General features: G+C 46.1%; 1 protein-coding gene and 1 pseudogene across 2 annotated transcripts; both read right to left on the bottom strand.

The window, feature by feature from the left end:
* Positions 1-249: 249 nt before the first annotated feature.
* Positions 250-15213, bottom strand: LOC117860024 (threonine--tRNA ligase, mitochondrial 1). 2 transcript variants are annotated; one of them, XM_034743231.2, is made up of 20 exons: positions 14828-15211; positions 13024-13261; positions 12805-12864; positions 12616-12705; positions 12276-12350; positions 12034-12162; positions 11851-11940; positions 11306-11394; positions 11102-11198; positions 10953-11039; positions 10751-10835; positions 9043-9137; positions 8919-8951; positions 8538-8624; positions 2941-3033; positions 1927-2019; positions 1624-1845; positions 1170-1241; positions 706-777; positions 250-544 (listed from the first exon to the last, which is right to left on the bottom strand). In XM_034743231.2, the coding sequence occupies exons 1-20, from the start codon at positions 15142-15144 to the stop codon at positions 449-451; spliced, it is 2220 nt and encodes a 739-aa protein (XP_034599122.1). In that variant the 5' UTR covers positions 15145-15211; the 3' UTR covers positions 250-448. The 2 variants fall into 2 exon arrangements, 1 of the variants encoding a protein (XP_034599122.1); XR_011898591.1 differs by lacking the exons at positions 250-544; positions 706-777; positions 1170-1241 and adding an exon at positions 2412-2653 and having other exon boundaries at positions 1797-1845; positions 14828-15213.
* A 3175-nt stretch (positions 15214-18388) lies between these two features.
* Positions 18389-19343, bottom strand: LOC117859635 (L10-interacting MYB domain-containing protein-like; annotated as a pseudogene).
* Between the last annotated feature and the right edge of the window lie 8648 nt (positions 19344-27991).

Genomic DNA, 27991 nt, shown 5'->3' with positions numbered 1-27991 from the left:
AGAATGTTATCATAACTACACGCAAAAATTAAATGTTGCATGCTGTCTATGAATCTGTGCAATAAAACTATACACTAAGAGTGACAATTTCATTTCATTGAAAAATGGCATGCACTCTTCTTAGTAACAGTACGATGAAATCGTGCAGCCAGACTGGTCCAGGAGATCCGCATGTTACATTGAACGGCGATATGGACAGAATCCAAGTGAAATAGTTACAGAACCAAAAGACTTTCAAAATAAATGAAATAAAGCAACAAAGCATTTTGTATAACATAAAATCAAGGTATTTAACTTGCACATCTGTAATTAACAAAAGACAAGCCTTCGTAGCTTTCTAAGAATTTGATGCTATTCACTACAAACCGTCAAAATCACGAATGGGGAGTTACTGACTGAATTTTTTTTTTCTCGAACTTACTGACTGAGAAATTATGGAGCGTCAATATCATTTGAAAGCTGCTGTTTCCTCCCTGAAACGTGTGATGAGGCCATCAACGTTCATTGTGGCTAGGTCCGCACTGTCTCTTACCCTAACGCATACCTGCAATACACAAAGGGACCCACTCAATTCAGTATTTCGCATGAACCAGCAAGGAATTCTATTATGCTTGCATCAATATCTGAGGATGATACTTGCATCAATATCTCAGGATGATACTCATACAGAATTATATGGAAAAATGGCACGAGGAAAAGACGTACATTTCCAGTCTCTGCCTCTTGAGCACCTACAACAAGAATGTAGTTGAATTGGGCCATTTGGGCTTCCCGTACCTGCAAGAAAACAGGGAATATGCATATGAACTGCTATACTAAAACATCAAACACAAATTTGCTCACTGCATCATGAAAAATGACATGGATAGTCTTAATGTTATAAATCCTACTCCCTCCTTCCCAAATTATATGTCATTTTAGCTTTTCTAAATTCATAGCTTTTGCTATGCATTTAGATATACGCTATGTCTAGATGCATAGCAAAAATTATGAATATTGAAATAACAAAACGACATATAATTTAGAACGAAGGGAGTATTACTTAATTAAGCATTTTTTGATGCAACACGAAACAAGCACAGATCGCAACATGCAATTCCTTACTTTTGTGATTGAGAATTTTTTTTTAAAAAAAAGATGAGAAAACAAATATAAAAGATCTAAAGTACCTTCTTTTGGATTGTCCTGTCACTCATGTCAATGTCAACATGAAAACCAGCTTCATGTAGCCTGGCAAGAACCTGGTATGAGAAGAGCAAATGATCAGTTAGCGAGTTTGTATAATAAACAAGGTCCAGTTTGCCTAAACCTGTAAAAGGGAATACATTGGGAACATAGATTACATGAAACCCATAAGGATACCATGGTAAGTTAAAGCTATCAAAGTTTGAGTTAAAACAAGCATAAATGTAATGATCTCATCAACCAACTCTAAATTAGTAAATATTTATTCTTTGAATTAGAGACAAAAACTAAGCAATTTCACACTACTAACTGCAAAGAACATCTAGAAGACCATTTAACCAGTGAGGATCAGGTGAAATATAACTCACAGCAGATTTTTCTTTTTTAACATCAGCTACCACAGAGAAGAAAGTTCAAGTCAGTTTCCAGATAATTTACCTGTTTTGCGTATTCCACTGAACCCGAAGATACCGAGCAAACAATGGCCTGGCGAGGGCTTAGCCACAAGGGCCATTTACCATTATAATGCTCCAAAAGAATGGCAAACATCCTTTCAACAGATCCTAGGATTGCCCTGTGTATCATCACCGGCCTTTCAAGTTTGGCTTCATCCTCGGCAGAGTAGGTAAGCTTGAAGCGAAGGGGGAGCTGAAAATCCAGCTGTAACAGATAATATAGGTTAGATACACGATTTTTTAAAGATAAATATACAGTTAGTGACAGAATAAGGTTCAAGGGAACCTGTAGGGTTGCACACTGAAATTTCCTCTTGAGGGCATCAAACACACCAATATCAATTTTGGGACCATAGAAAGCACCATCTCCTTTATTAATCTGCATTCAGATATCTACATAAGTCCTTTAAATACAAAACAATGCCATGGCTAAGCAATTTAGCAAAATATGCACTTCCTCTTAGAGCAACAGGAATAAAGGAAGCACACTCTTCATAGCACCTAAAACAATCAGAGTAGTAAGAGTGATGACAAGATTCCAATACTTCAATCCCAAGATGAACTGAAAACAACATAATTGTTTGTTTAATTGTCAAATTGCTAACAGATACTGTTGTGGGTGCTTTCATTGGCCGCACGTATCATCGCAGGAAGAAAAGGGCAGAGTCCACAACGACACCAACTGATTGTGGCTAAAGAGGATTGCACGAGTTCTGTTTGTGCGGGAGAGATTTAGGGATAAGTTAGTTTGATTTGTTAAGTTATACTTACTTGATTGTTAGGCTCGCCTCATCTACAAAGGCAGCCGTAGTTTTGTATTAGGGCATCGAAGAAATAAACTCTCCCTGTTTCAGGGCGTGAGTTGTCTTTGACGGTGGCGAGGAACACCTCCTCGGCCGGCGGTGAGAGCACCTCCTCGGCCGGCGGTGAGAGCACCTCGGCGTCCCAGCATAGATACTTGCTACGCTCTTCTTCCCTAGCTCGTTTGCTTCTGCATTCTCCCCTACGCACGCCTCAAAGACCCCGGCGCCGTATCAGATACCAACATTAAATATCTTTAAAGCTAATAATACATACTCTGATTGTAAGAAGCTCTATTTTTTCACCAAAGGATTGGACTTCCTAGCTTCAGTGAATCCAAAAAATCATGAGACACACAAGATCAAGTTTATAGGATTTTAACAGAATAATTTAGTGAAACCTCCCTTTACTGCACCAAAATAAGCAATATTGTTTACAAATGCACTGATGCATGGAAACATTAAGGGAAAATGGCTCTTCGTAGTCTTTGTGTAGGTACCTGCCATGGCTTCCCGAACTCATTCAAGGCTTCTGTCAGTTGTTGCTCTGCTTTGTTCCAGGTATCAATGTCACCTAAATACTTCTCTGGCCTCTGGAAAAAATGACATTATGATCAGAGTATGAACTAAGCACCATCAAATGTTCAGTGTTGTCTTTGAGGCTCAGAAATCGTTATATCTTAGCACTTTGCCCCAAAGATATTGTCATAATGGTAATCCAATAGCAAAGATGAAAAAGCAATGGCAGTCACAATGTAACATACAAACTCTCAGTAATTTTGCAAAGAATGTGTCTTTTGGATCACCATAAGACAATATATCAATCCAATCAAGCTGTTCAGAATTAAAGGGTCATGAAGATCAAATGCTAGAACATAGATCAAACATCATGTTGAGAACTTTACCAACTCTATGTTATACAAGAATGTAACTTAGATTATATAATACAGCTCACTGGGATAATAATGAAAGAGATGCAACCAACCATGAATATTGAACAAACTAGCATGATTGCCCAGATTTTAATAGGTTGAGAAAGAGAAGTATGTGCCCATAGAGACATTGGTATCACAGATTCACCGGTAATCCAGTGATTAGCGCATATATAAGAAAAGAAAAAGTCCAAATTACTCCCCTCAAGTATAAACAAAATCCGGATAACCCCCTAAACTATTTCTTGGTTCAGTTTACCCCCTAAACTATACCATTTGGTTCAATTTACCCCCTAACACAATCTGTCTTTTCTGTTTCTCCAAGCAAGTGGAGTCTTAAGTTAAAATTTTGCGAGATGATATAAGACATCCAAGCACAAGGGGAATCATAAGTTAAAATTTTGCGAGATGATATAAGACATCCAAGCACAAGGGGAATCATAAGTTCAAATTTTCCGAGATGATATAAGACATCATAACACATGTTAGAAAAATACATCATGAATTTTTTATCATTATTTTGATAGGGTATGACATTTAATAATAAATTGATTCTTGGGATAAAAAATTATAAGAAAAATAGTGATGAAAAATTAATGATATATTTTTTTGAGTGTATGTGATGTCCACTACCACCCTGCAAAATTTGAAATTGAAATTCAACATGCGTATGAAGAAACAAAAAAAAAGATAAATTGTGTTAGGGGATAAATGGCATAGTTTAGGATGTAAATTGAACTAAAAACTAGTTTAGGGAGTTATTCGGATTTTGGCTATACTTGAAGGTAGTAATTTGGACTTTTTTTCTATAAAGAAAATAAAAAGGATAATGGAAAAGATCTGTCCATATTGTTAGCACAAAAGATCACTTTCCATTCCACACACCCATAAAGGGGTTGTTTGGGGTATATATAGGCCAACCATGGGTAGGTGGCTTAGAAGCTAAGCAAAACATCTAAAGAGCATCTAAGTAGATAAGAGCATCTAAAGAGCATCTAAAGCAGTAATTGGTGACAAGGTGCACGTAGGCACGAACCACCCCATGAGTACAAGTGCTCACAGGCACTAAGTGCACACAAGCACTACTAATACATTATTCTATCACCATCAGGACTTAAATCTAACACTCTCCCCCTAAGTCCTGAATGGCAAACGAACCATCCCATGTCTGGTTCGGAGTTATTGGAAGTTGACTCTTCCTGAGTGTTGATGTGGTTGCCTTGACACTCCCTTCCTCCAAGTAGCCGCTTCATGGAAGATAGGGTTCTTCGCCAGGGCTTAAGCGGACTTGCTATTCGACATCCATCTGCATCGCAGCGCGCCAAGCCGCGTGTCCCTCAGCCTCAGCGAAGGAGCAAGACTGACCATCGTCGCGCATCAGGTGAAGCACAGCCTCAAGGTCGTGAGGCACCCGTCCTGACACCGGCTGGTCGCCGAGAATGTCTGCACGCATTGACGCGGTCCTCATCGTGAGGGAGCGGAGTGGTGAACTCCACCGAGCGGGGCTCATCGTGAGCCGGTGTTGACGAAGCAGTGCTCGAAGGAGTGGCCGTCGGTGCTAGAGTGTAGCGTGGCCAGCTGTGGTGGTGGCGGTGGAGAGCTCGCTGCGCCAGGAGTACTTGCCGGAGTTGGTGGAGGACTCACTGACGCTGGTGAAGAGCTCGCCGTAGTCGGTGGAGACCCAAAGACTGGGGTAGGCACGCTCGGCGAAGGAGAGCTGCCCACTCCCCCAGCTCCCTCGAAGTGAACGTAGTCGTTGTATGTCGAAGTCGAGCTACCGTCCACCATCTTGCCCCGCACCATCTCCTTGGTGCTGAGCTGTGCCACCTCCACGTAGAGGACGTAGAGGTTGTTCTTCCCCCTATCCACCTTGGTGAGGAGGAGGCGGTGTCGATCCTAGATGCGGAGCACTCCGCTGTCGATCTCCACGCGCAACCCTTTCTCATCCAGCTGCCCAAGGCTGATGATCGAGTCCCTCAGCGCGGGAATGTAGTAGACACCGGTGAGGAGCCGGTGCTCGCTAGTCTCGGCGATAAGGAGGACGGAGTTGACGCCCTTGATCTCCACGGCCAAAGAGTCGCCGAACTTGACGGAGCTGTGCACGTCGACGTTCAAGTCGGAGAAGTACTCCCAGCGCCTGGTCATGTGTTATGTGGCACCACTATCCAGGAACCAGCCGTCGATCTTGTCGTCGCTGGTACCATCGCCGAGGGAGATGTGCGCGCGCGGCTCGTCGACGTGGAGGAGAGCCGTCGTGGCCGGTGCCGCGGGAAGAAGCTCGATGGTCCCGTGAGCCAGGAACAGAGCCGGCTCCTCCTCCGCAGCCTGCGCAATGTGGGCCTGGCCGTGCCAGTGACCAGTCCTGCCACAGTTGTGGCAGGTGTCGTATTGTGCGGCCCCGCGCTCGTCGGCGGCATTGCCCTTGGCGCCTCCTCATGCGCCGTCCTCACGCCTTGGGCGGCTTGCCGCGCTTGCGACCGCGTGTCGAGGAAGAAGACTCCTCCTTCCGCTTCTTCTGGCGGGCGAGCCACCTCTCCTCGGTGAGGTGGAGCTGACCACCGAAGATGACCTCCCCGCCAGAAGAAGGCTCGTCGCGGTTGTCGAACACCTTGAGTCGCCCCGTCAGATACTCGGTCAACAGTGCTGAGAGGTCAAGTAGCGTCTCGATGGAGATAGCGAGCTGCGAGTACTTCTTCGGAACGACGCGAAGGCTTTCTCCTCTTTGATCTCGTCGTCACTGTACCGCTCCAGCCGCTGCATCAGGCTGGAGAGGCGGAGGGCAAATTCGTCGACGTCCTTGACCAGCTTGAAAGCCATACAATCCCACTCCTGCCGAAGCTTCTGCAGAGTGGACTTATAGGCACGGTCGCTACCAACTCGGGCCGCAGCGATAGCGTCACAGGCGGCCTTGGCAGTCCTCTTCCCTGAGAGGTTCGCCGCCATCTCCATCGGGATCGCGGCGAGCAACACCTCGAGCACTCACTGGTCCTCGTGCTGTCGACGTCGCCGTACTGGACCGCGTCCCACATCTCCCGCACCTAGAGCTTCACCTTCATCACCGAGGAGCACTCCATGTAGTTGGCCTTCGTCAACATCGACCACTACGTGCTACCGACGGACTCCCGGATGATGGTCTTCACGACCCTCGAGGGTTGGTGCCCGGAGTCGAGGTCAGAGTCGGAGTCGGAGTCGGAGTCGAGGCCGGAATCGTGGACAGAGCTCCACTTGCTCCGAGGACGCCCGCTGTCCGCGCCTCGATGCAGGTCCTGGACCCGACCCACCGGTCCACCCCCGCGTTCCGCCGCCAGTCCGCCTCCTCCAGCTCAGGACGGTCGCCCTGCACCTCAGCACCGACGCCCTGCGCCGCGCGCCTCAGCTCCATCTCGTCGCGCCGCACCATCTCGCGCGTCGCCTCCGCCTTCTCGCGTAGCTGGTCCGCCTCCAGACGCCACTAGGTGGCGGCCACCGCTGCCGCCTGTGCCTCCTCCATGGCTAGGCAGGCTGCCTCCGCTGCATGCGCCGCCGCGGCCTCCATAGCCGCCGCGCGCGCTGCCCGAGCTATAGCCGCCTCTCGCGCCGCGGCGTCACACAACCGCGCTACCGCCGCCACGGCCTCCACGCGTGCTGCCGCATGCTGCTCCTCCTCCGGTCGCGCCGCGCGCCGCTCCTCCCGCCGCCTCCTCAGCCGCCGCTTTGCGGCGCCACCCACTGGTCGTGGCCGTGGTGTGAGGAGGCTCGCGAGCGGGCCAAGGAGCGAGCCGGGCGCACTGGCAGTGCACTGGCCACGCGCCCTGCGTCGTCCGCAGGCGCTGCGCCGGTCGTCGGAGCCACGCTAGCCGCTGGACCAGCGCCACCCGCGCCTCCTGCCACCCGCCTAGAGCCTGCCATGGATGAGGAAGGGAAGTCGGGGAAGAAAGCTCACCTCCTGTGCGTCGCTGCCGCCGCTGCCTGCACGCCACCGCCCGCCTATGTCAACTGTGCGCCGCCGCTCCTGAGCTCGAGCAGCAGGCGGACACGGGTGGCTACTGCCCGTACGCACCGCCTGCACGTGCCGCCGCCCGTCCACACGAACCGCCGCGCCGCCCCGAGCCGCGCCGAGCCCGAGCAGCAGGTCCGCTGCTCCGTGCTGCCGCCCGCGTCCACCGCCTGCGCGCCTCGCGCGCCACCGCCCGCGACCGCCGCTCGCGCCCGAGGTGCTGGCGCCCAATCCTGCTACCACCGCACCCGATCCGCAGCACATCCGCCCTGATCCGCGCGAGCCACCGCCGGGGCTATGAAAGGGTGGAGGAGGTGCTCCGGCCGCCGGATATGCTCCGGGAGGTGTGCCGCCGCCAGGGTGGGCCCGCACACCGGCTAGGGTTTCGGGCTAAGGTACTGTAGCACAGGTGTTTCGGGTGGGAGAGAGGAGAGGAGAGGGTGGGAAGGAAATTAGGCTCTGATACCAATTGTTAGCCCAAAAGATCACTTTCCATTCCACACACCCACAAAGGGGTTGTTTGGGGTACATATAGGCCAACCATGGGTAGGTGGCTTAGAAGCTAAGCAAAGCATCTAAAAAGCATCTAAGTAGATAAGAGCATCTAAAGCAGTAAGTGGTGATAAGGTGCACGTAGGCACGAATCACCCACGGGTACAAGTGCTCACAGGCACTAAGTGCACACAAGCACTACTAATACATTATTCTATCACCATCAAGACTTAACTCTAACACATATAAGTGAACTTCATCATGCATATTAATGTTGTGAACACTTTCTTCGACTGCAAGTTCCAGCAAAGGAATAAAGGCGTAGTGTCCATAAGCGGCTAGATACTTTGGGCCCATTAGTCGGTTTGTTAGTGGCTTGATTAGATTAGTTCGAAGTTGTTTGGAGATTTGTTTAGGAAGATTTGGTTAGTCTATCTGTTAGGCCGGCTCTATAAATAAAGAAATGGGAGATTTGTTTAGGGTAAGCAGAGATAAACCTCAAGACTCGGAGCCTCCAGCGAGAGGGCAAGCGAGGGTTATCTCTGCCATTGCTGTTCATTGTCAATAAACAAGCCATAACAATTAAACTTGCAACTTAAAGCCCTCAATGTCATTATTTCGTGCCAATTTTAGAACATAGATTCTGGTTCTTCTGAACTTATAAATGCATCAGTATAAGAAAAGAATAGAACAATACCGTAGACAACTCCAACTCATATTTGAAGCCAAATATCTTGTAAACATAATTTATGAACTCCAAAACACCCTTAACTTCATCCTTGATCTGCAATAAAAACAAACTTTTTTACAAAGGAAGGCAACGATACATGGAAACCTATCCAACTAATCCAAACCACTACAGCCAGAAAAAGGAATCAGCTAACACACTATACAACTTGTGCAAACAGGTATGCGAATTAGAATGCATGCAGGGTGCTGGTCTTCAGCATGCCAAAGCAATTAGCATAACAGCATATACTTTTGTATAAATTATAGTGAAATAAATTGCTAAAGAAAGTATGATATGATTCATTCTAGAGGATTGTAAACAAGTATGGTCTACGCAAATAAAGCTTACTTGGTTCTCTCTGCAAAAGATATGAGCATCGTCCTGTCGGAAATGTAAACATCAAAATATTAGTTAGTATGGACAGAAGAAAATCATTAAATGTAACTGGAAACTCACAGTCCAGCAATATTACCTGCTGGAATCTCCTAACACGTGTCAAGCCTGTAAGTGCACCACTAAGCTCGTTTCTATGAAGAACTCCAAAATCAGCCATGCGAAGAGGCAACTCTGTAGCGCATTTTCAAAAAGAAGAAAAGCAACCATTTCACAAGGTTTGTCAACAAATGCACAAGAATGATAAAAAAAATTACGGTGCCCTTAAAAATGAAGATACTAAAAAAAGGATGATTGGAACAACAACAATCAAGCTTAAATTACGCATGTGGTGCCATTGGGAGTTACCGTCAGAGACAGCACTGAGTACAGGCTTCTTTGGATCCAGTCTAGCTTTGATCCAAGATTTCTTAAGCACAAGTTAATTATGAGTTGGTGCACAGCCTCTCGTATTAGGTATTTTTCCTTTCACAGTATACAGGATGCTCTATGGAATATAGAGCCCACACCAATTGACCTGAGAATTCTGAATTTAAAGTGCCAGCTAATGGTGCATTTTTTTAAAGAAGGCCGGAATTGCTAACTACCATTTTAATACCTTCCAATTTCCAGATGCTACTGTTTAGGAACTAAATGCTTTCACATACTACAGTTTGGTTTGGTAGTAATGAAATTTAATGAGTTGTACAGACAATAAAAAACAAATTTGAGAGCTACATAAAGAAATGGGCCACCTCTCTTTTGTAACTAGCATGGGATTGGCAAAATGACACGCCTGCCAAGTGGAACAAGTGGGAGGATGCTGGTTGGAGCTTTCTTATTTGCACTGCTTGCTGTGAAATTTGCTAAGATTGCATGGTAGCTCGTGTGGGAAATCAGGGCTGCTGGTTAGTGCAAATTGGTTTTACAGATCAAGACTTCCTTACACACGTATTGCTTATTTGTGTAGAGTTGTATGCTCTGTGTTTGAGCCTTTCTTTTTTAAAGTTTTCAATTATAATGGATATATTTGAACAGCTACATTTTACACAGATATGGTGCCGGCTATTAGGAAGGTTCAACAGGAGCATTTAAACAACGCAACAGGGAAGGGTTATGCAAGATATCAAGGGAACAACTTTGTTATTCTGTCCATGTAATGGAAGGGAAGATTATGCTTGTTTGAAATAGTGAACTGTTTCTACAAAGCCTGCCACTCTTTACTGTTTTTGAGGGATTACACCACAAAGTTGCATTTGATACTGAATCTTGTAACTTTGTAAGGTTTTTCGTTTTTTTAATCATTTGAGTTTTGTTTAACTTTTGCATTTGTTGAAGAGTATGGGACTACTAATTTAAGGGCATCAAAGCTGGAGTTTTTTTATTATTCTCAGAAATGTACAAAAATCGGTAGCCTGTTCGCTTCAGCTTATTCAGCTAGCTTATCAGCCACCAAACAGTATTTTCCTCTCACAACAAATCAGCCATCTCAGCTTTTCAGCAGGCTTATAAGCTGAAGCGAACAGGCCCACCGTCCTTATTTGATCCAATGACCACGAATAACCTGGAACCTTGCATTCTATTGGATGTTTATTGAAATTCCTGTTCTCCTGATACAATGCACGGCCATAAAGCTAGTAATAATAAAATACTGAACCTATAACAAGGAAATAGACGAAGCATTACATTTGGAAGGACAAAAACAGTTCAGAAAGGAAGACATTTTAAGGTATTATTGTGAAGCAGCATGCTTCACTTTAAAAAAAGAAACAATTTAGAATACAATATCAGATTAGGAAGACACTCACCTCTGTATGAACGAACTCTATTATCAAACATTAAACAGTGGCCAGGGCAATTCATTGGCTTCAGTCCAAATCCCTGTTTCTCAATCTGGAGAATCATTCCAACAAGCAACCAGCAGAGGTTAGTAATTCAGGAGTCTATTACAAATGTAAAAATAAGATTTGACACTTATGATTCTGATGTATCAGCTGTGGATGCGCTTACCTCAAAAACAAACATATTCTCCTTGTAGTTTGCAGCATGTCCAGAAGTTTCCCAAAGTTGCATATTGTAAATATTTGGGCTCAACACCTATAAGACATGCATAAGGAACAGAAACACCTATAATCTCACTGAGTAAATAACAAACATACCTCTTGGTATCCTCTATCTCTATACTGCTGTCGCATAAAGTCCATCAGTCTGTTATATACCCTAGCACCATGTGGAAGGAAGAAGCAGCTTCCAGGGCTGCATAATTGTAAATACAACCAGCAACTCATCATAAACCGAAGATGTCAGATCGAGATATGAAAGAAAGAGAAGAGAAAATCATAAATAAAGGAGTAATAAGGTACCTAAGTGGATGGAAAAAGAAGAGTTCCTGCGCCTGCCCTAGTAACCTATGATCACGTTTCTTAGCCTCCTCTAAAAGATGTTTATATTCCTGCAAAGTATCATGCAATAAACATAGATGAAAAAAAGAGACCAATCAAATAAAAAATGAAAACATGTCAGGGACATATTATCATGATAAAAAATAAAAAAGGCATGCCCTGTCTTCATATAACCATGTTGAAACAGATATTTTATCTGAACGAAACAATACAAATTCATGCCACAGAGATAAGCTCAGTAACAGTTTTACAAGATTACCATACAGCATGTTGTGCTAATATCCCCAACCCCATACCCATAGGCACCAGGTACTGATTCTGTGAATAGTTGTCATATCTTCATGTGTGTAAAACTTTCTTTTTTAGTCAGCTGAAACAAATAATTTATGCTGGTATCTAAAATGCAAATGTAAGAGATGTTCAGTAGGGCTATTGATTAGGAATCAGTTTACAATTGTCCATATCATTGGTGATAACATAAAATCAGAAATTTTATGCTATAATACCTTGAGACGTTTAGAATCAGGGAAAGAAATTCCATATACTCTCTGCAGGCTTTCGCGGTCTGCTTTTCCTCTCCAATAAGATGATGAAGCCTGAATATTTACATGCAAGTTTAAATCGGAAATGGCCAATTTGACTGAAAAGAGAATCTGGAGATTAGTGAATAAACCAAAGAATCATTTTACCTTCAAACAAGCGAAAGCTTTGACGAATGAAGTATTCGGGATGTGGGGTCCACGGCATAGGTCAACTAAAGGACCACATCTATATACTGTAATAGTCTTGTCCTCGGGCAACTCATTAATGATTTCAACCTAAACATGTAGATCAATTTTTTTACAAATGAATGGAGCTCACGTAGATTTGACATAAGCAGCAAAAAGATGTAGAAGAATGAAACAAACAAGACAGGAGCAAGGAAGGTTGCCTTGAATTTATTTTCAGCGAACATTTCAAGAGCTTCTGCCCTGCTGACCTCAATGCGTTCAAATGGCTGCTTTTCCTGCACCAAGTAAGCTCTAATGGTTTAAAAAGTCAAGTACTTCACTTATGCCAAAAGAAAAACAATGCAATATATTGATACATCATTACCAATTTCAAATTTGGTATCAAATTGATACAGCATTAGCAATTCCAAGATTTGGAATCATCATATGTACTTTTTAGCTCACAGAAGGTGTGTCGAAATAAACCATCCAGGTAGATAGTACCCACAAGATAAGTTCAACATAAACTTAAACGAAATGAGGTTAAAGTTCACAGCATACCGCAACAGCCTTATGAGCTTGGCTTTCAATGATACCAAACTGCTCCTCATTCAATGTCAGATCATTGTAATAAGCATCATAGTAGAAACCCTTAATATGTTAAGAGGAGACATTAGAAAACAATTCAACCACTGAAAAGATGGCTTCGCTAATTCATTAAGCTGATTGATTCTCAGATCATTTCCATACCTCTCCTCTTGTAGTGCAAGGCCCAATGCACAGCTTGCAGCCATACGCTCTCTCAAGAGACTGCAAATTTACATCTGTAATTAGTGATAATTGAATTGAAAATGAATTGTCACATACAGATACTGAAACTCATTGGACGAACAAAATAGCATGCAAAATGACAGGAGGTGTAAATGAAAGAACATGCTCAAAGACTGTACATGCAAAACACCAACCCACCTCTCCAAGAATATGAGCACTTGAGTGCCAGAAGGTGTCACGGCCTTCATTGCTATCAAATTTGAACAACTGCAATTTACAGTCACCTTCCAGTGGCCTCCCCATATCCCAGAGTGTTTCATCCACTTGAGCTATCAAACAACTAGCTGCCAATCCACTTGATATCTCCTTAGCAATATCCATTGGTGTTGTTATCCACTTCTTCCCGTCCTTGATAGCGCCATCAGGTAGAGTTACTCTGAAGGACATAACCCCAAACAATGCTTCAAAAGTGAAAATCCATCGTAATATCAAACAAGAGAACAACAGGCAGTTCATGTTCCACAGTGACTAGGGGCAGAGCTTTGTGCTGACCAGAGTCGGCTTCGGCCCCCCTGATCTAGAAAGTTTAATAAATGAGCTCATAATTCTACCACTTAAGTGCTTAGGAATTTCCTAATTTGGCCCCCTCTATTAGCAACTCAAGTTAGATTGCCCCCCCCCCCCCCGGGTAAACCTTATCCTCTCCCCACACCGCCGCCGCCTCCCGCTCCACCCCCTCGCACCACCTTGCCCTGTCTCCGCCCCCTACTCCACCTCTTCCTCCTCGTCACCTGAGCGGGCCACCAGAAGCCCGATGGCCATGAGAAAGGCGGCGGCAGGGATTTCAGCCAGACTTGCGCACGTACGTCGCTGCGGACAGGACGGCACGGTTCCGGTCCTGTCATGGGAGGATCCGGCGGTTCGATGCCCAGATTTGCCGCTCTGGCTCCGGTGTTTCTGGCGGGCCAGCTGCGGCATGGTGACAACCAAGTCTAGAGGCTTTCGTCATCAAATCCTCTACGCCCTGTCCCGTTCCCCCTCCCTTTCTCCCTCCATCGGCTTGCCGATGGGGCTCGGTGGCAGCGGCGTGTGAGGTGGGCGGCCAACCAGGCCTGGTGACAACGACGGTGCTGGGGCATGGTGGCTGTTGCTGCCGGCGGTGCTCGTGTGGATGTGGTTGTTGTCCTCCTCGGTTGTCATAAATCCTTCATGCTGATAGCAGGTGACGGGCAGTGTTGGCTTTGCCGGCACGGCTTGACCTCCCCAGTGGCGTGGTGGTTTACGGACTTCTTGCTGTGGCAATGGTGTGGTCATGCACGAGCTTCGGGCGAAAGCCCTACCCGACTATTGTGTCGGTGTCAGCAACGGCGGCGCCCTTCGGTGTCATTTCCCTCCCTTGAGCCGTTTGTTGTGGTGCTTTCTGCAAGGTCATTTGGGTGAAAACCTTACTCCGGCTCGCCGGATGGGCGGTGATGGTGTCTTTGACGTCATGTCCTTCTTGGATGCATCGTCTTGAAGGTCCTTTGGCACGACATTCATTACCTAGGCGGAGTGTTTTTATGGTTTATGCACGACGCGAGCAATAGAAGACAAGTTTTCTGCTTGGATGATTCCGACATCAAGTTTCTAAGCAGAAAAGAGATGTGATGGATTGGTGCTGCATAAAGACAATGCAAGGTTCAAACATAGACGAAGAGGAAGATTGAAGCTTAGTCTTCTAATTGTCTTTCTTTGTCTTAGAGTTTTCTTTCTTGTGTTTTTGAGGTCCACATTTTTGAGGATTAGAGTCCTTTCGTTGTATATATCCACCATGGGGATATAGTAGGTCGGATTTTATCCTTTCTCTAAAAAAGATTGGCCCCCTCTCAATTCCAGTTCAAGCTCCGCCACTCATAGTGACATATGAATTTCCAAAGCTAAACAAGTGCGAATTATGATTCAAATGCATAACTCTAATTCGACAACAACCACGTAAGCAGATTGTGAGAGGCAGAGCACTCACTTGATAACCTCGCCGCCAATATTGAGCCGCTCGAGGGCCTGCCTTGCCTGGATGTCCTCGAACATGCGGATCCTCTTCTGTGTGATGGCCTCCAGGTAGGAGTCGTCGCGCGCGACGACCAGGGCTGAAGCCGCGGCGGGGGCCTTGGCCTTCCCCGTCCCCTTTGCGTCCTTCCCGGCAGAGGAGCCCTCACCCATCCCGGCGGCGGCGGAGAGGTGGTGGAGGAGGAAGCGGGCGGGACGGAGAGGCGATGAGGGGAGGAAGCGGGGGGTGTGCTGCCGGACGAGCGAGAGGCCTCGCCGGAGGCACACTAGCATAAAGTGGATTGGAGCGGAGGCGGCGGCGTCGACCTGGCGACCAAGGGGGAAACGGGCCGATTTGGCTCGTGAACGGAACTGTTCGCTCAGCTTATAAGCCCGCCGAAAAGCTGAAACGGCTGATTTGTTGTGAGAAGAAAATACTGTTTGGTGACTGATAAGCCAGCTGAATAAGCTGAAGCGAACAGGCTGGTGATCCGGAGTCCGGAGACGAAGCAGGGAGTAGGTAAGCATGTGTTTGTGTTTGGATGGGAGACAGCGTAGAACGGCACGTCAGTTTTGTGGGATGGGACGGTCCCATTTAGTGTTTGGTTCAAATAGGATGTGACGGTCTCATCTTGTATTTAGTTAGAGAGGTTGAGGTGATGATATGGATGATATTATTGACACCGTTAGCTATAGTAATGTGTGGGTCCCACGTGTCAACCTATACCCATTCTATTTTTTTTCCTTTTTATTTTTCCCCTTATCTTCTCCACGCTGCCGCCCCCTGCTTCACCCCGTCAGCCCTGGCTGCGGAGCTCGCCTCGCCCCCGCCATGGAGGGTCACCTTCTCTCCCCACCAGGCCGGCCCGTCGCCTCACCAGAGCCGGCCGTCGCGCCGCCCCCTTTTCTCCTCCTCATCTGCGCCGCCCCTTTTCTCCTCCCCATCCGCGCCGGCCCACCACCTCACCAGAGCCGGCTGCCACGGCTCCCGCACCTGTCGGCCTGGGGTCCCGACCGCGCCGCCTCAGCCCGCCAGGATGGCTCCGCCCGCGGCCACCTCCGCCCGCGGCCGCGTCCACCCGCCGGGATGGCTCCGGCGCGCCGCCTCCGCCTGTCGGGATAGCTCCGCCCGCGCTGGGGATGGCTCCACCTGACGGGAAAAAATGGGGCTGACGGGAGAAAAGTGGAACGCCCCCGTCCGCTCGTTTTGGAGGGATAGGGGTATCCCACATCTTGAGGGAATATCCCCTTGTGGGGATGGACTCATCCCTAGTATCTCCGAACCAAATAGTGGGACGAAGTAGGATCACCCCGTCCCGTCCCACGTCATCCCTACGTCATCCCTGGAACCAAAACACACAATAAGAGTTTATGTATGCATCGTTTCTTGAAATCCGAAGACTATAAAATTTCATTTCATCATATCGTGCTCAATTACATATCTTACGATTAATTACTATAGCTAACCAATAATATTATAAAATGAAACTTTACGTTGGGAGATGTTGTTGGGAGATATTGTTTCGTTCACGAACTCAAATATACATAAATGACATAGTACTTTTGGAAACCGCACAAAGAAACCCTGCAATGGGAATAGCTTTATAGGACTCCTATCAGGCTGATGGAAGCCATACAAGAGTATCTTTACCGTCTCCACCGTACTGTGATGTATCTTATTTGGACTCTCATCTTATTTTTAAATTCTCACCTTATTTTTTGAGAGTTTTGTGGCACAATATAGCTTCCAACCTATCTCTTATCCTGATTCGTCCTCACCTGGACTCTCATCCGACACCCCTAGACTAAGCTCCTGTTTGGCATGACTCCAACTCTGGGTGGAGCTGCTCCACTCCAGAACTTCAAGTGGAGCCAGCTCTGGGTGGAGTTGGAGCTGTCTGGTGAGGGTGTTTGGCTGGGAGGGTGTCCCTAGCTCCAGAAAAGAGGAGTTTGAGGGTAGATTGCCTTTCTTGCCCCTGGTTCGACTTGAACTACTTATCACAAATATAAAATGAAAGTACATGCATTGAAGTCCAAAATAATAATAAATTACATGTTCCAAAAATTTAAAATTTCGAAATAAATTCATAGTTCCAAAATAATGTCGTTACAATAATCATTGCACTAATTCCATGTTAGGGCAATTGATGTAGCCATAAGGTGTCCATAGTCACAAAGCTTGATTCCGAAGTTGATCCATCAGAGGCATGTTGAGACACGGCATACTTGTTGTATCTTTCCGGAAAGGTAGGATCTCTATCAAAATTAGCAAAGTCCACATCAACGCTAGCATGTTCACGTATGAAATTGTGTAGAACCATAGTAGCAGCAACAATCTTCTTTTGTGTGACCATTGAATAACCGGGCATCTTGTAAAGGATTTGCCATTTCATTTTTAATACTCCAAATGACCGCTCAATAACATTACGAACAGATGAGTGTATACGGTTGAACTTCTCTTTTGGAGTATTTGGTTCCATACCTCGATGCCACTCGGGTAAGTGGTACCTTTCACCTTTGTATGGAGCTAGATACCCCGGACGATTGGGATAGCCCGCATCTACAACATAGTACTTGCCTACACATATGTAAAATAAGATAAGTTTGTGCATACAAATATGAAAAGGAACATAAGGAAAAATATTTACCTTGAGGAGGATGTGGGAAGATATTTACATCTGCTTTCAATGCATGGTACAATACACTAGTGTCATGCAAAGAACCCGGTTGACCCGCAGCCACATAGGTGAAGCGCATATCAAAATCACAAACGGCAAGCACATTTTGAGTTGCAATTCCAGTCTTACCAATATATCTCACTTGTTCTTCAGGTGATAAATACACACGAATATGGGTTCCATCAAGTGCACCAATGCAATCCTTAAAGTGTGGGTATGCTCTCTTGTCATTCCTAATCCTCTTGTGCACATTGCGAAAATTAGGATCTGTTGGTCTCAAGAAATCTTGTGCCATGGCAACCACACAATTTAGAACTTCATGAAATTTTCTACTAATGGTTTCACCTGAGTGTTTGAACTTATTTTGTCCTTGTCCTCTTCTATTTGACTCACACCCACCACATGTGAATAGGAAAATGGCCAACATTTCATAAGTATTCACGTGCTTCGATGGTTTTAATCCGTACCTCTCAACCAACACATCATGAAGATCCTGAAAAATAACCTCATTCATCCGAAGCATTTGATGGCACTCCCCTGGAGTGTTTACCGTCTCCATCAGCCATCCCATTCCACTTTGTTGTGAAAACATAAATATCGGCGGTGCCTTATCCATATATGAGTCATGATAACTTTGTGCTAGCTTACCACAGCTCTCAACCATTTTAAAAAAATATTCACCATCAGAATCACTAGATTTATCAGACTCACTTGAAGACATCTGTGAACATTGACATAAATGAAATGTAAGGTACAACTGTCATACATAAATAAAATGCAATAAAATAAAATGTACCACACATGCGATAAAAATAAAATAGTAGCATACACAAATGACATCACTCTCACTAAGCCAATTTCTACTTTTCATATTTATCATTGTACTTCCTCCTAAGCCAATTGAACCTAATCTCATTAGTAGGCAAGGTCATGAACATCTCCCTTTGCTCCTTCTTCACAAATAGTTCAGACGCCATGTAATGTTCATTGCTATTATAGCCAGCCCCACAAGCAATCACAACCTCCATCACTTCCTCAATAGAATATTTTCCATGTCTCTTCGAAACATATTCATTGGCTGAACTTGCCATACTTGTTACTGCTTCTTGAATTAGGAGTGCATTTCAAGACTTCGCTTTTTTACCACTCCTGTCAACAGGCCTTGCCAGTCTCTTGCCACTCGCAGGTGAAGGAGAAATACCAATATCCTCCTCTTGTGTTTCAGGAATGAAATCATCACCTTCTGGCTCAAAATTGGTTGCCTCATCTTGTGTCACATCAACATTTTCGGTTGCTTCAACATTCACAGCATGAGGAGACCAATGATCAATACCAATAGTAGTAATGTCAGCAAAACACTTGGCTAATTCATCTTCATTCTCAAGGCCCTTCTTTTTGAACTTGCCACAACCCGGAATGTCCTGAAATAAGCACATAATATTATTATAAGTATTACCAATAGGTTTGACATATGGAAAAAAATATTAATGAATTTTTTAACCAACTTACAGCTCTAGCTTTTTTCCACCATTTATCATCCATAGCAATAGTCTTCTTTATAGGATCCCAACCAGTCCCTGTTTGCCTTAGCATTAGTTTCTTCCATGCCTTGAAATCTTCCTTCAACTTGTCCCATTTGTTCTTGATCTGACCCTTGGTAGCCACAATTCCAGTCGTTTCCTTGAACCCTTTCTCAACCTCAGCATAGCCAAGTGCATTCAAGTGTGTGTTTGGCCGATTTCCTTTTTCAACTTGTTCGGCAAACAACACACACAACACTCGAGTGTTCTCCGAATTCCAATCAATTTCAGGCATCTATCGAACTCACAAATTTCATATTAGAAGGCCTCGAGTATATCAATTTCATACACACACAGCAATAGAGTATATCAATTTCATACACACACAGCACTCGAGTATATCATTGAACCAACTTGGACTGATTGCAGCTATCAATTATTATAGCTAGACTGATGACCACTTGGACTAGCATGAAGGAGACAGAGATCACCATTACCTCCAGTGAAGTTTTTGTCTATTTTTCTAGTGTTTCAGTTACAGGGTTCAACATTTACTGGCCTAGAAAGGATAGGATAGCTACATATCAAGCCTTATTTATCAGTTATCAGTGGACAGAAACACACCTAATTACACAAAAAATTGAGAAAAACACAGGTGGCACCATCTGCCTAGTACCTTGTTCGAGCAAATGGTTTACTCTTCTCCGCTTCAATCTCTTTTATTCTAGCCTCAGCTTCTCGCTTCTGCACCAATCCTTTAACCCATTGTATATGTATTTCCTGTGATCAAAATGTGAGTGAAGCAACCAGAAACATATATAAATCACAAAAAAAACAATGTAGGAATAAACCCCTACCAAGGGATATTACAGTGAAAGAGATCAAGGTCCCAACTGCACCAAACAGCGTAATAGTAATGAAGTTTCGGAAGAACTGTTTCTTCTTCACTTGGAACCTAAATTATGGAATGAAAAAAGGACAATTATGAGTTACACACCACCTAGGTCAGTAAACAATATATGATGCATCACCGAGGCTCTTAGCGCCAAATATTCATTGACATAATTGCAGAATTATTTAAACACCACAGTTGTTTTTGCTATTGAAGTGTTTAATTGAGTAAATCTTCTTGATGTGCTTCTTATTAATTGTTGTGCTCTTTCTATCTTATTTTCGTTTATGGGCACAGAGGAAAATTACCAAGTAACGACATAAAACAATCGCAGCGCGTAGCAATCGCTTGCATAAACACCATACCCTGCATTAAATATGATCGGTGGCAGCAGGTATATGAAGAAGAGATCCTCACTGAACACCAGCACGCACGAGTGCTTCCCGCTCAATGCGAACAGGATCACGGCGCCAGTCCCCAGCCCCTGCACAACCCACAAGCATAATCATAATCAATCAGCTTCGAATATAGTGTAGCTATATAGCAGACCATTCATTTTACCATGCACTTGACATTATTATGACAAATATAGTGTAGCTATATAATAGACCATTCATTTATTTCTATCTGTAGCAGTGGAAAATCGGCAATGAATTGTGTATAAAAAATGAACATAATGGTTTGGTTTGCAAACTCTTCGTAGATATACGTTTCTTTATTTGAGTGAATCGAATATTAGCCCTATTGGTTTTGATCCACCATGTACCCAAGAATGGAATATTGCATCCAGAAGTGACACTATTGACAAAATCGATATGAATCAAGGTAATACAGTGATAACCATCCTTTTCAGTTAACTCAATTACAATCATCCTCAAAGGCACAATCGATCTGAATCAAGCCTAATCTCTGATCAAATCGATTTGAAGCAAAGGCAGCTAACTCAATTACAATCAACCTCAAAGGCACAATCAAAGGTGTACTCCTCCTGATGCATTTCAGTTAATGAATTTTTTTTTGCCATACCTTGTGGCCGGCGGAACTCTTGGAGATGCCAGGGACGGCGGGGGATCTCCTCTTGATGTGGAAGATGGTGGGGCTTAGGCGGCCGTCGGCGGATCCCGTTGACGACGGTGGGGTTATAGCGGCAGGCAGCGGTCCTCGTCGATCTATTTTGACGGCGACAGCGCATCCTTTTGTCGATGGGGCTCGGCGGGAGGGTAGGGAAAGGGGGCTGGCGAAGGATGTAGGGTAGGCGGCGATGGGGCTCCCACCGCCGGCGGGGGGTAGGGCGGCGGCAGGGCTGGGCCGCCGACGGGAGGTAGGGCGGCGGCAGCAACAGGCCGCCGGCGGGGGGTAGGGCGGCGGCAGCAACAGGCCGCCGGTGGGGGGTAGGGCGGCGGCAGGGCTGGGCTGCCGGCGGGGGGTAAGGCGGCGGCAGCAACAGGCGGCGCAGCAACACAATGGGCCTCGGAGGAGAAACAGAGGAGTCACGCTCGGGGGGAGAAAAGAAAGAACGAATTATTTTTTCCCTTAATCAATGGCATTGGTGGGTAATTATTCACTAACTCCATGAGGAGGTTCAAAAGTGGGCATTTTGGAGCAGCAAAAGAGGTGCTCCAAAACTCCACCCCCATTTGCACTACAGTTCCATGGAGTTGGCAGCTCCATGGAGTTTTGGAGTTGGGGTGTTTGGCTATTTTTTTTGTTGGAGTCGCTGGAGTTGTGGAGTGGAGCTATGCCAAATAGGGTCTTAACCAGCTTTTCTGAAGATTGGTTGAGTTGAGCTCTTGAATTCCTTGGCAAAGCAGTGAGGAGACAGAGAAGAGGAAGCCTTGGACAAACAGGACAGTACCACAACAAATCGAATTTGTGACTGAAGTCTATCTTGTTTGCGATTAACTTAACCAACCAAATAGAGACTGTAATTGCCTACTCCAGCGCTGATCACACTGTGATTGGATTGCATTTACGTTTGTGTTACCACTCCTTGAACCAAACGCTATGTAATTTGGAGGAGCTCCCACCAGGACCTTCATTCGGCCGAGGCGAGCAACTGCTGCTCCTCCCACGCCGCTGCGGAGTCTTCGCACCCGCGCACCCACGTTCCGTCCCGCACAGCTTGCAAATCCGCACACCGGCGGATGCGGAGGCGCAGCCATGCACGGCACGCAGCGCCAAGCCGCCGCCTAGGCCCTTGCTCGGATAGATCGACGAGAGTAGAGAGAGAATTTATTTTTGTTGCTGCTCCGTGATGCAAAAATGTGAGTAGAGGAAGAGATTGATTTTGCTGCTGTGAGAAGGAGATTGGTGATGCGCCGTGTAGAGAGAAAGATAGGAATTTGCTGTTGTGTGCTTGATTTTGCTTGTGAGAGAGGGAAATTGATTTCGCTTGCTAGATGCCCGTGGGAGTGTGAGGGGGATGGGAGAGAGAGAGCAGATTCTTTCCATTGCAATTGCAATTGCTTTTTTCAATATCAATTGATATTTGGTTTATTAAGTGTGTATTATTAGCATTTGAAAAATAAATATTAAAATAGACATAAAAACATTATATAGATTTATAGTAAATGTTGTCCTTTCATGAATATTAGTTGCAAACAATATAGAGATGGGTGGAAAGTAGGAAGAAATCGGTTGGAGTGCGTGAAGTAGTAGGGGGTTGGAATGTGGAACAGAAATCCTCGTGTAGAGAAGTAGGGGCTCAAATTCATGAAGTCGGTTGGAGATGCTCTAAAGATGATGGCTTAGAGGCCCACTAGGGCCCATCCTCCATCCTACCTTCTTCCATGACGTCCCTCCACCCCACTCCTGCCTCCGCCACCCCGCCCGTCCATCCACCACCACCACCCTTCCTAACCCCCACGAACCTTCTCACCCCTGCCGTCGCTTGGCTTCCACCGAGGGTCCATCCCCCGCCCATCCGATGCTGCCTTGCCTACGCTACCGGCCAAACCACCGCCACCGACGTCGACCTCTTCTAGAGCCGCCGGACATTGGAGCCCCCCGGAACCTCGAAACCTTAACCTGGAGCTTTGTAAACCTCGACCACCACCCCAGCATGCGACAACCTCACCGTATGCTGCTCCTCCACCTCTTCCCCTAGATGCCTACCTTTTCGTTGGCCAAGGTCTCGCCGGCGCGTGCGAGCGGCAGTGGCACGGTTCAAACGCCTGTCAGGAGGGAGAAGGAGATCATGTTGCCCACAAGGGCCGCCCGAACTCAAACAATGGAAGCCATATAGTGTCCAAGCTTCGAGAAGCTATATAAGTTCTCCAGGGATTATGTAGGATAGTAGGAAGGCCGAGGTGCAAGCCCATTATCTTGCGAGGGTCGGGAGGATTAGGAGATGTTTGATTTCTAGTCTAGCTCTTCTAATTTAGGACAAATACTTTTTTTCCAAAAATATAAACTCTCCTAAAATAGGAAAATATTTTACAAATATGTTTTTAAGAAATATTCCACAAGGTAAGAAATTGTGTCACAGAGTAGTAACACTTTTTTTATATGTAATGTAACTATAAAAAGGAGAGAATTGAAACCAATGTTATATCTCTGTGCCCTCACATAGGCCCATGTGGTAGTTCGAGAGTGTGACGAAAGGGATGGCAGACTGAGAAATCTAACATTCTAAGGGTGTGTTTGGTTTCAGGGTTGGAGGGGGTTGGAATGGGTTGGACCAAGTTAGTGAGGTGTTTGGTTAGAGGGGGTTGGAATGGGTTGGACCCAGTTAAGGGAATATTCTCCCTAGATGCGGGTTGGATGCATCTGCCCAAAACGAGAGGAGGAGCAGGCGGGGAGAAGGGAGGGGCGGGCGGCGGCCCATGTCCTCGGCGTTTACGTGCATATGATCCCGAGCTCCAAGGCGCGCGCGCAGGCCGTAGCGGCGAGGTGGTAGGTGTGGCGGTTGGGTGTGCAGCCGGAGGGCATGGCGCGAAAGAGCAGCGCAACCTCACATGGGAGGCCCAGCACGAGGTAGGCCCGAAGCGTGGCGTTGTAGAAGAGCGGCTTGGGCTGCGGTGGCTGCACGGAGGAGGAGCAGGGTGCAGAGGCGTCGAAGACCCCACGCGTGGCATTGGGGTCACCGAGGTGGGCGTAGCGGGCGACGAGGAGGGAGGTGAGGTAGCCGTTGGTGGTGAGGCCAGAGACGACGGTGAGCGCATGGGGGAGGCGGGGGTCGCTGGCAGCGATAGCGTGGGGGGAGGAGGAGGAGGAGGTGATGGCGGCTGGCGGAGGCCAGCACAGGGGAGGGAGAAGCAAGGTGGCGGTCGGCGGCTGGTGCAGGAGATAGGGAGGGAGAGGTGGCCATGGAGGCCGACGCTAGGGAGGGAGGAGCAAAGTGGCGGGCGGCCGCCAGCGTAGAGGAGATGGAGGGGTGGCGCTCGGGTGGAGCTTGAGCTCCTCCAGGGTGACCTCGTGAGAAAGAAGATAAGGGTATAGGGGACAAAATAAAAAATAAGAGGAGGATGATAAGTGGGTCCCATGATGACATATGGGGTCTACGTACAACTGCTCCTAACGGTGTTAAAATGGCATCCATCCTATTCCTCTGAACCCCTTCAACCAAACAAAAGACTAGAACGAAACTATCCCTCTCATCGAAACATGAGATGGGTTGAACCCAACCCACAAAAGTAGGATGAACCCAACCCATTCCACTTCATCCTAAAAACAAACACATGCTAAAATGTTTCTGCCAGAATGCGCCGATTTTTTTCACCCCGCGTGCGTCGCGTACCCGCTGAACCCACCCTGTACCACTCCCGTGCACGCGCCCGCTGATTCCGCACCTCTTCCGAAGTTCCGTCAATCACACTTCCTCTCCCTATTCCTTCCTTCTACTCTTCAAAATCCCTCAATCCTTGCCTCCCCGTCCACCCACCTAGCCTCCATGTGATGCCCTCCTTTTCATTCCGCAGCGCCATCAAGTCACAAGCACTAGTCGACTTTATGGCAGAGTGGCGGGAAAATCAAGTACCAATGCTGGCAGAGCACCCAGAGCATTGGGTCATGTACTTTGATGGATCACTCAAGCTCGAGGGCGCTGGCGCAGGAGTACTCTTAATCTCTCCCAAAGGCGAACAACTCAAATATGTCTTGCAAATTTTTCGGAGGTGTCCAACAATGAAGCTGAATACAAGTTTGGATCTACTTGTGCTCAAGTTCTAGCTGGGGTCTTTGTCCACGAGCAACGCAAGCCATCCATAGTGGAGCTGGCACCATCAAAAACCATCGACCAAGGTCACAATGCACCAGACCAGGAGGTTATGATGATCGACGTAGACTGGAGAACCCCCTTCATCGACTACATCAAGGAACACAAGTTACCTCCAGACAAAATAGAAGTAGAACAAGTCTCGCAACACGGCAAGAATTGTGTTCTAGCCAGAGACAAGCTCTACAGAAGAGGCGCATCATTAGGAGTACTAATAAAGTGCGTCCCACGACAAGATGACAAGGACATACTTGAGGAAATCCACAAAGGCATCTGCGGCAACCACACATTTTAAGAATGATCATGGGCAAGGCTTTCAGAGCAGGATTCTATTGGCCTACAGCTCTTGCTGACATCGTAGAACTAGTCCGCCAATGCCAAGAGTGTCAATTCTTCGCCAAGCTGTAGGAGATATGCCCTAGTGACAATCATAGAGATGATGATATCTAATTGTATCCATGATTTGTATATTGTGTTCATTGAATATCCATTAAAGGCTACTTGAATTGATATGTAATTATGTGAATTCTATGTTGAACTCTTTACTTGTATGGTTATTCTAAAAGTTGTCCCTAATAGGAGTTTATGTGAGGACACAAATGAATATTAGACTAGTACATCTATTAGTTGATGACTATGTTTCACAAGTCATGGACATGGAGATGTCAAACTAATAATGTAGGCGTATGTGAAGACATGTGCTAGGACTGACCCAACATGAGAAGTAGTTCTCTCTTTACACAACATGCACGCTTTGTCCTTAGACCTGAGATTGTCGCATGTACTCAAGATGTGGATCGACTTACTTAGGGGCTATCAAATGCTACACCGTAACAGGGTAGTTAAAAAGGTAGCTTTCGGGTTTGTCAAGAAGCATGCTGTAAGGCATGGTCAATCAAGATGGGATTTGCCCCTCTCTGATTGAGAGTGATATCTCTGGGCCCCTCGAGTGATCGGATCCGGAAATGCATGGCCATGCTACGTAAGGTTAAGAGTTAACCTACAAAGGGATTCCGAATCACAGGATCGAGAAAGAGCGATCGGCTTGGAGCTAGACCAAATATCATGAGGCAAAGGGATTAACATGTACGTGATGTTGTGATGGTTCTTCTGTTATGATCTTCGTGTGCGTATAGGAATCTCTATAAATAGAGGAGTAGGGGGCGCCCTAAAGGGTGAATTCTTTTTGGCCAAACCATAGCTGGCGCGCCTCCCACGCCCTCGCCCTGTTGCAACTCGCTGACCTAGGAGTCCAGCTTGCAATGCTTCCTCCGAACACGTGTGGATACCTTGGAGGTGTTGCACCTGCAGCACTTGGACGAGCCGCCGACAAGCCACGATGAGCCACCGACGAGCCACGACGAGCCGTGGCACGAGGAGGACCTCGCTGTACGTGGATGAGCTACTAAGGAGCTGCTTGATGTTGACGTGTTCGACTACGCTGATTGACTTCACTGCCTTGACGCGATTCTACAACTTCCGCACCTGTGCGTCGAGTGGTAATCCCGTGATCAATATACGATAGTTTTCCTAGTTTTCGCGGTAGAAAATTTTTGTTTTGCGCTAGCATAGCCTACCTCGTATCCCTACAGTGGTATCAGAGTCGTAGCTGTTTTGTTATGGATTCGGGATCTATGCATATGGAGATATGCGAGTTTTCAGATTGATCTATAACCTGGTTTCATGTTCTTGCTGCAATGGTCGTGTAACGACATACTCCTACCGGTCAGATTTCTGCCATCGGAGTCAAGTGATACACGTAATGCCAGTTGCAGTGAGCGAAGATCAATATGATTGATCAAATCGAAACACAGGTTCATACGCTAGGCGCATGTGATGCGCAATAGTAGATTGGATCTACTACCGGGTCGGAATTTTTTGCCGTATGCGTGTGGTTCGGTCAAACAGTTGTAACTTTTCGGTACGATCTTGGATCGAGGCGAATTTTATATAATAATTGATGTACAGAAAAATTTACACATAAAATTGAACGCTTCGTCATTTTCGGTGAAATCAGATTTCCCAAATTTGGCTTGGAAGATGGAGTTTTGGGCTGTTTAAGTTTGGAATGTTAGAGCGCCTAACTCTATTTTGCAGGATCTTGTGATCGGTATGGCCCTTGTGTATGTGATGCATGTATGTAACTGATTCGTGACCTGCGTGTCACGCGTACGGCGATTCTGGTTTTAAATCTAGTTTTTAAACCTCTTCCTCTCCAAATTAGCCAACATGCAAATAAGAAAAGTTGTTGGGTTTGTAAAGTTCTACAACTCTTAGATTGACAAAAATTTAAGTTCCTACATAAAATTTCATGTTTTAAAATTGACCCCAAATTAAGTTTTAAAAGGGCAATTTGGACCTTTCATGTGCTAAATGAGTTCCTCAACTTCCTATCCAAGCTTAATCAAAGCTAAATTAGCTAGGGTTGTCACAACAAGTGAACTTCTTCTTGCATAAGAAGACAAGTCAGAACATCAACAATTACAAAAATTAGTACTCGGGGGCTGAGGCCATGGGTACTTACACTACTTGACGGGTTGGTGGCGCAGTACTCCCGCACGATTGTCGTGATCTCGCTCGCATGCTTGAACAGGTGCCTCAATTGTGCCATGACTTCGTCCACAGAGAGGTCATTTGGTGACATCCGGGATGGATCATTGGGGCCGGAGTAGTCGTACCCCAAAGTGCATTGCAGCTGCAGGGGTTGAACCCACCTCTTCATAAAACTAAAGGCTACCCTGACTCCTATTAGCCCTGCTGCTTGAGTATGGATATCTTCTCCATGAGGTCAGGTTGCTGCGGATTGTCTCCATGGGTAGGCTTGTCCAACCACCAG

The sequence above is a fragment of the Setaria viridis genome, chromosome 6 (assembly GCF_005286985.2).
Source record: "Setaria viridis chromosome 6, Setaria_viridis_v4.0, whole genome shotgun sequence".
Lineage (NCBI taxonomy): Eukaryota > Viridiplantae > Streptophyta > Magnoliopsida > Poales > Poaceae > Setaria > Setaria viridis.
The sequence above is the reverse complement of the archived record's forward strand: the minus strand, read 5'-3'. Positions and strand labels throughout refer to the sequence as shown.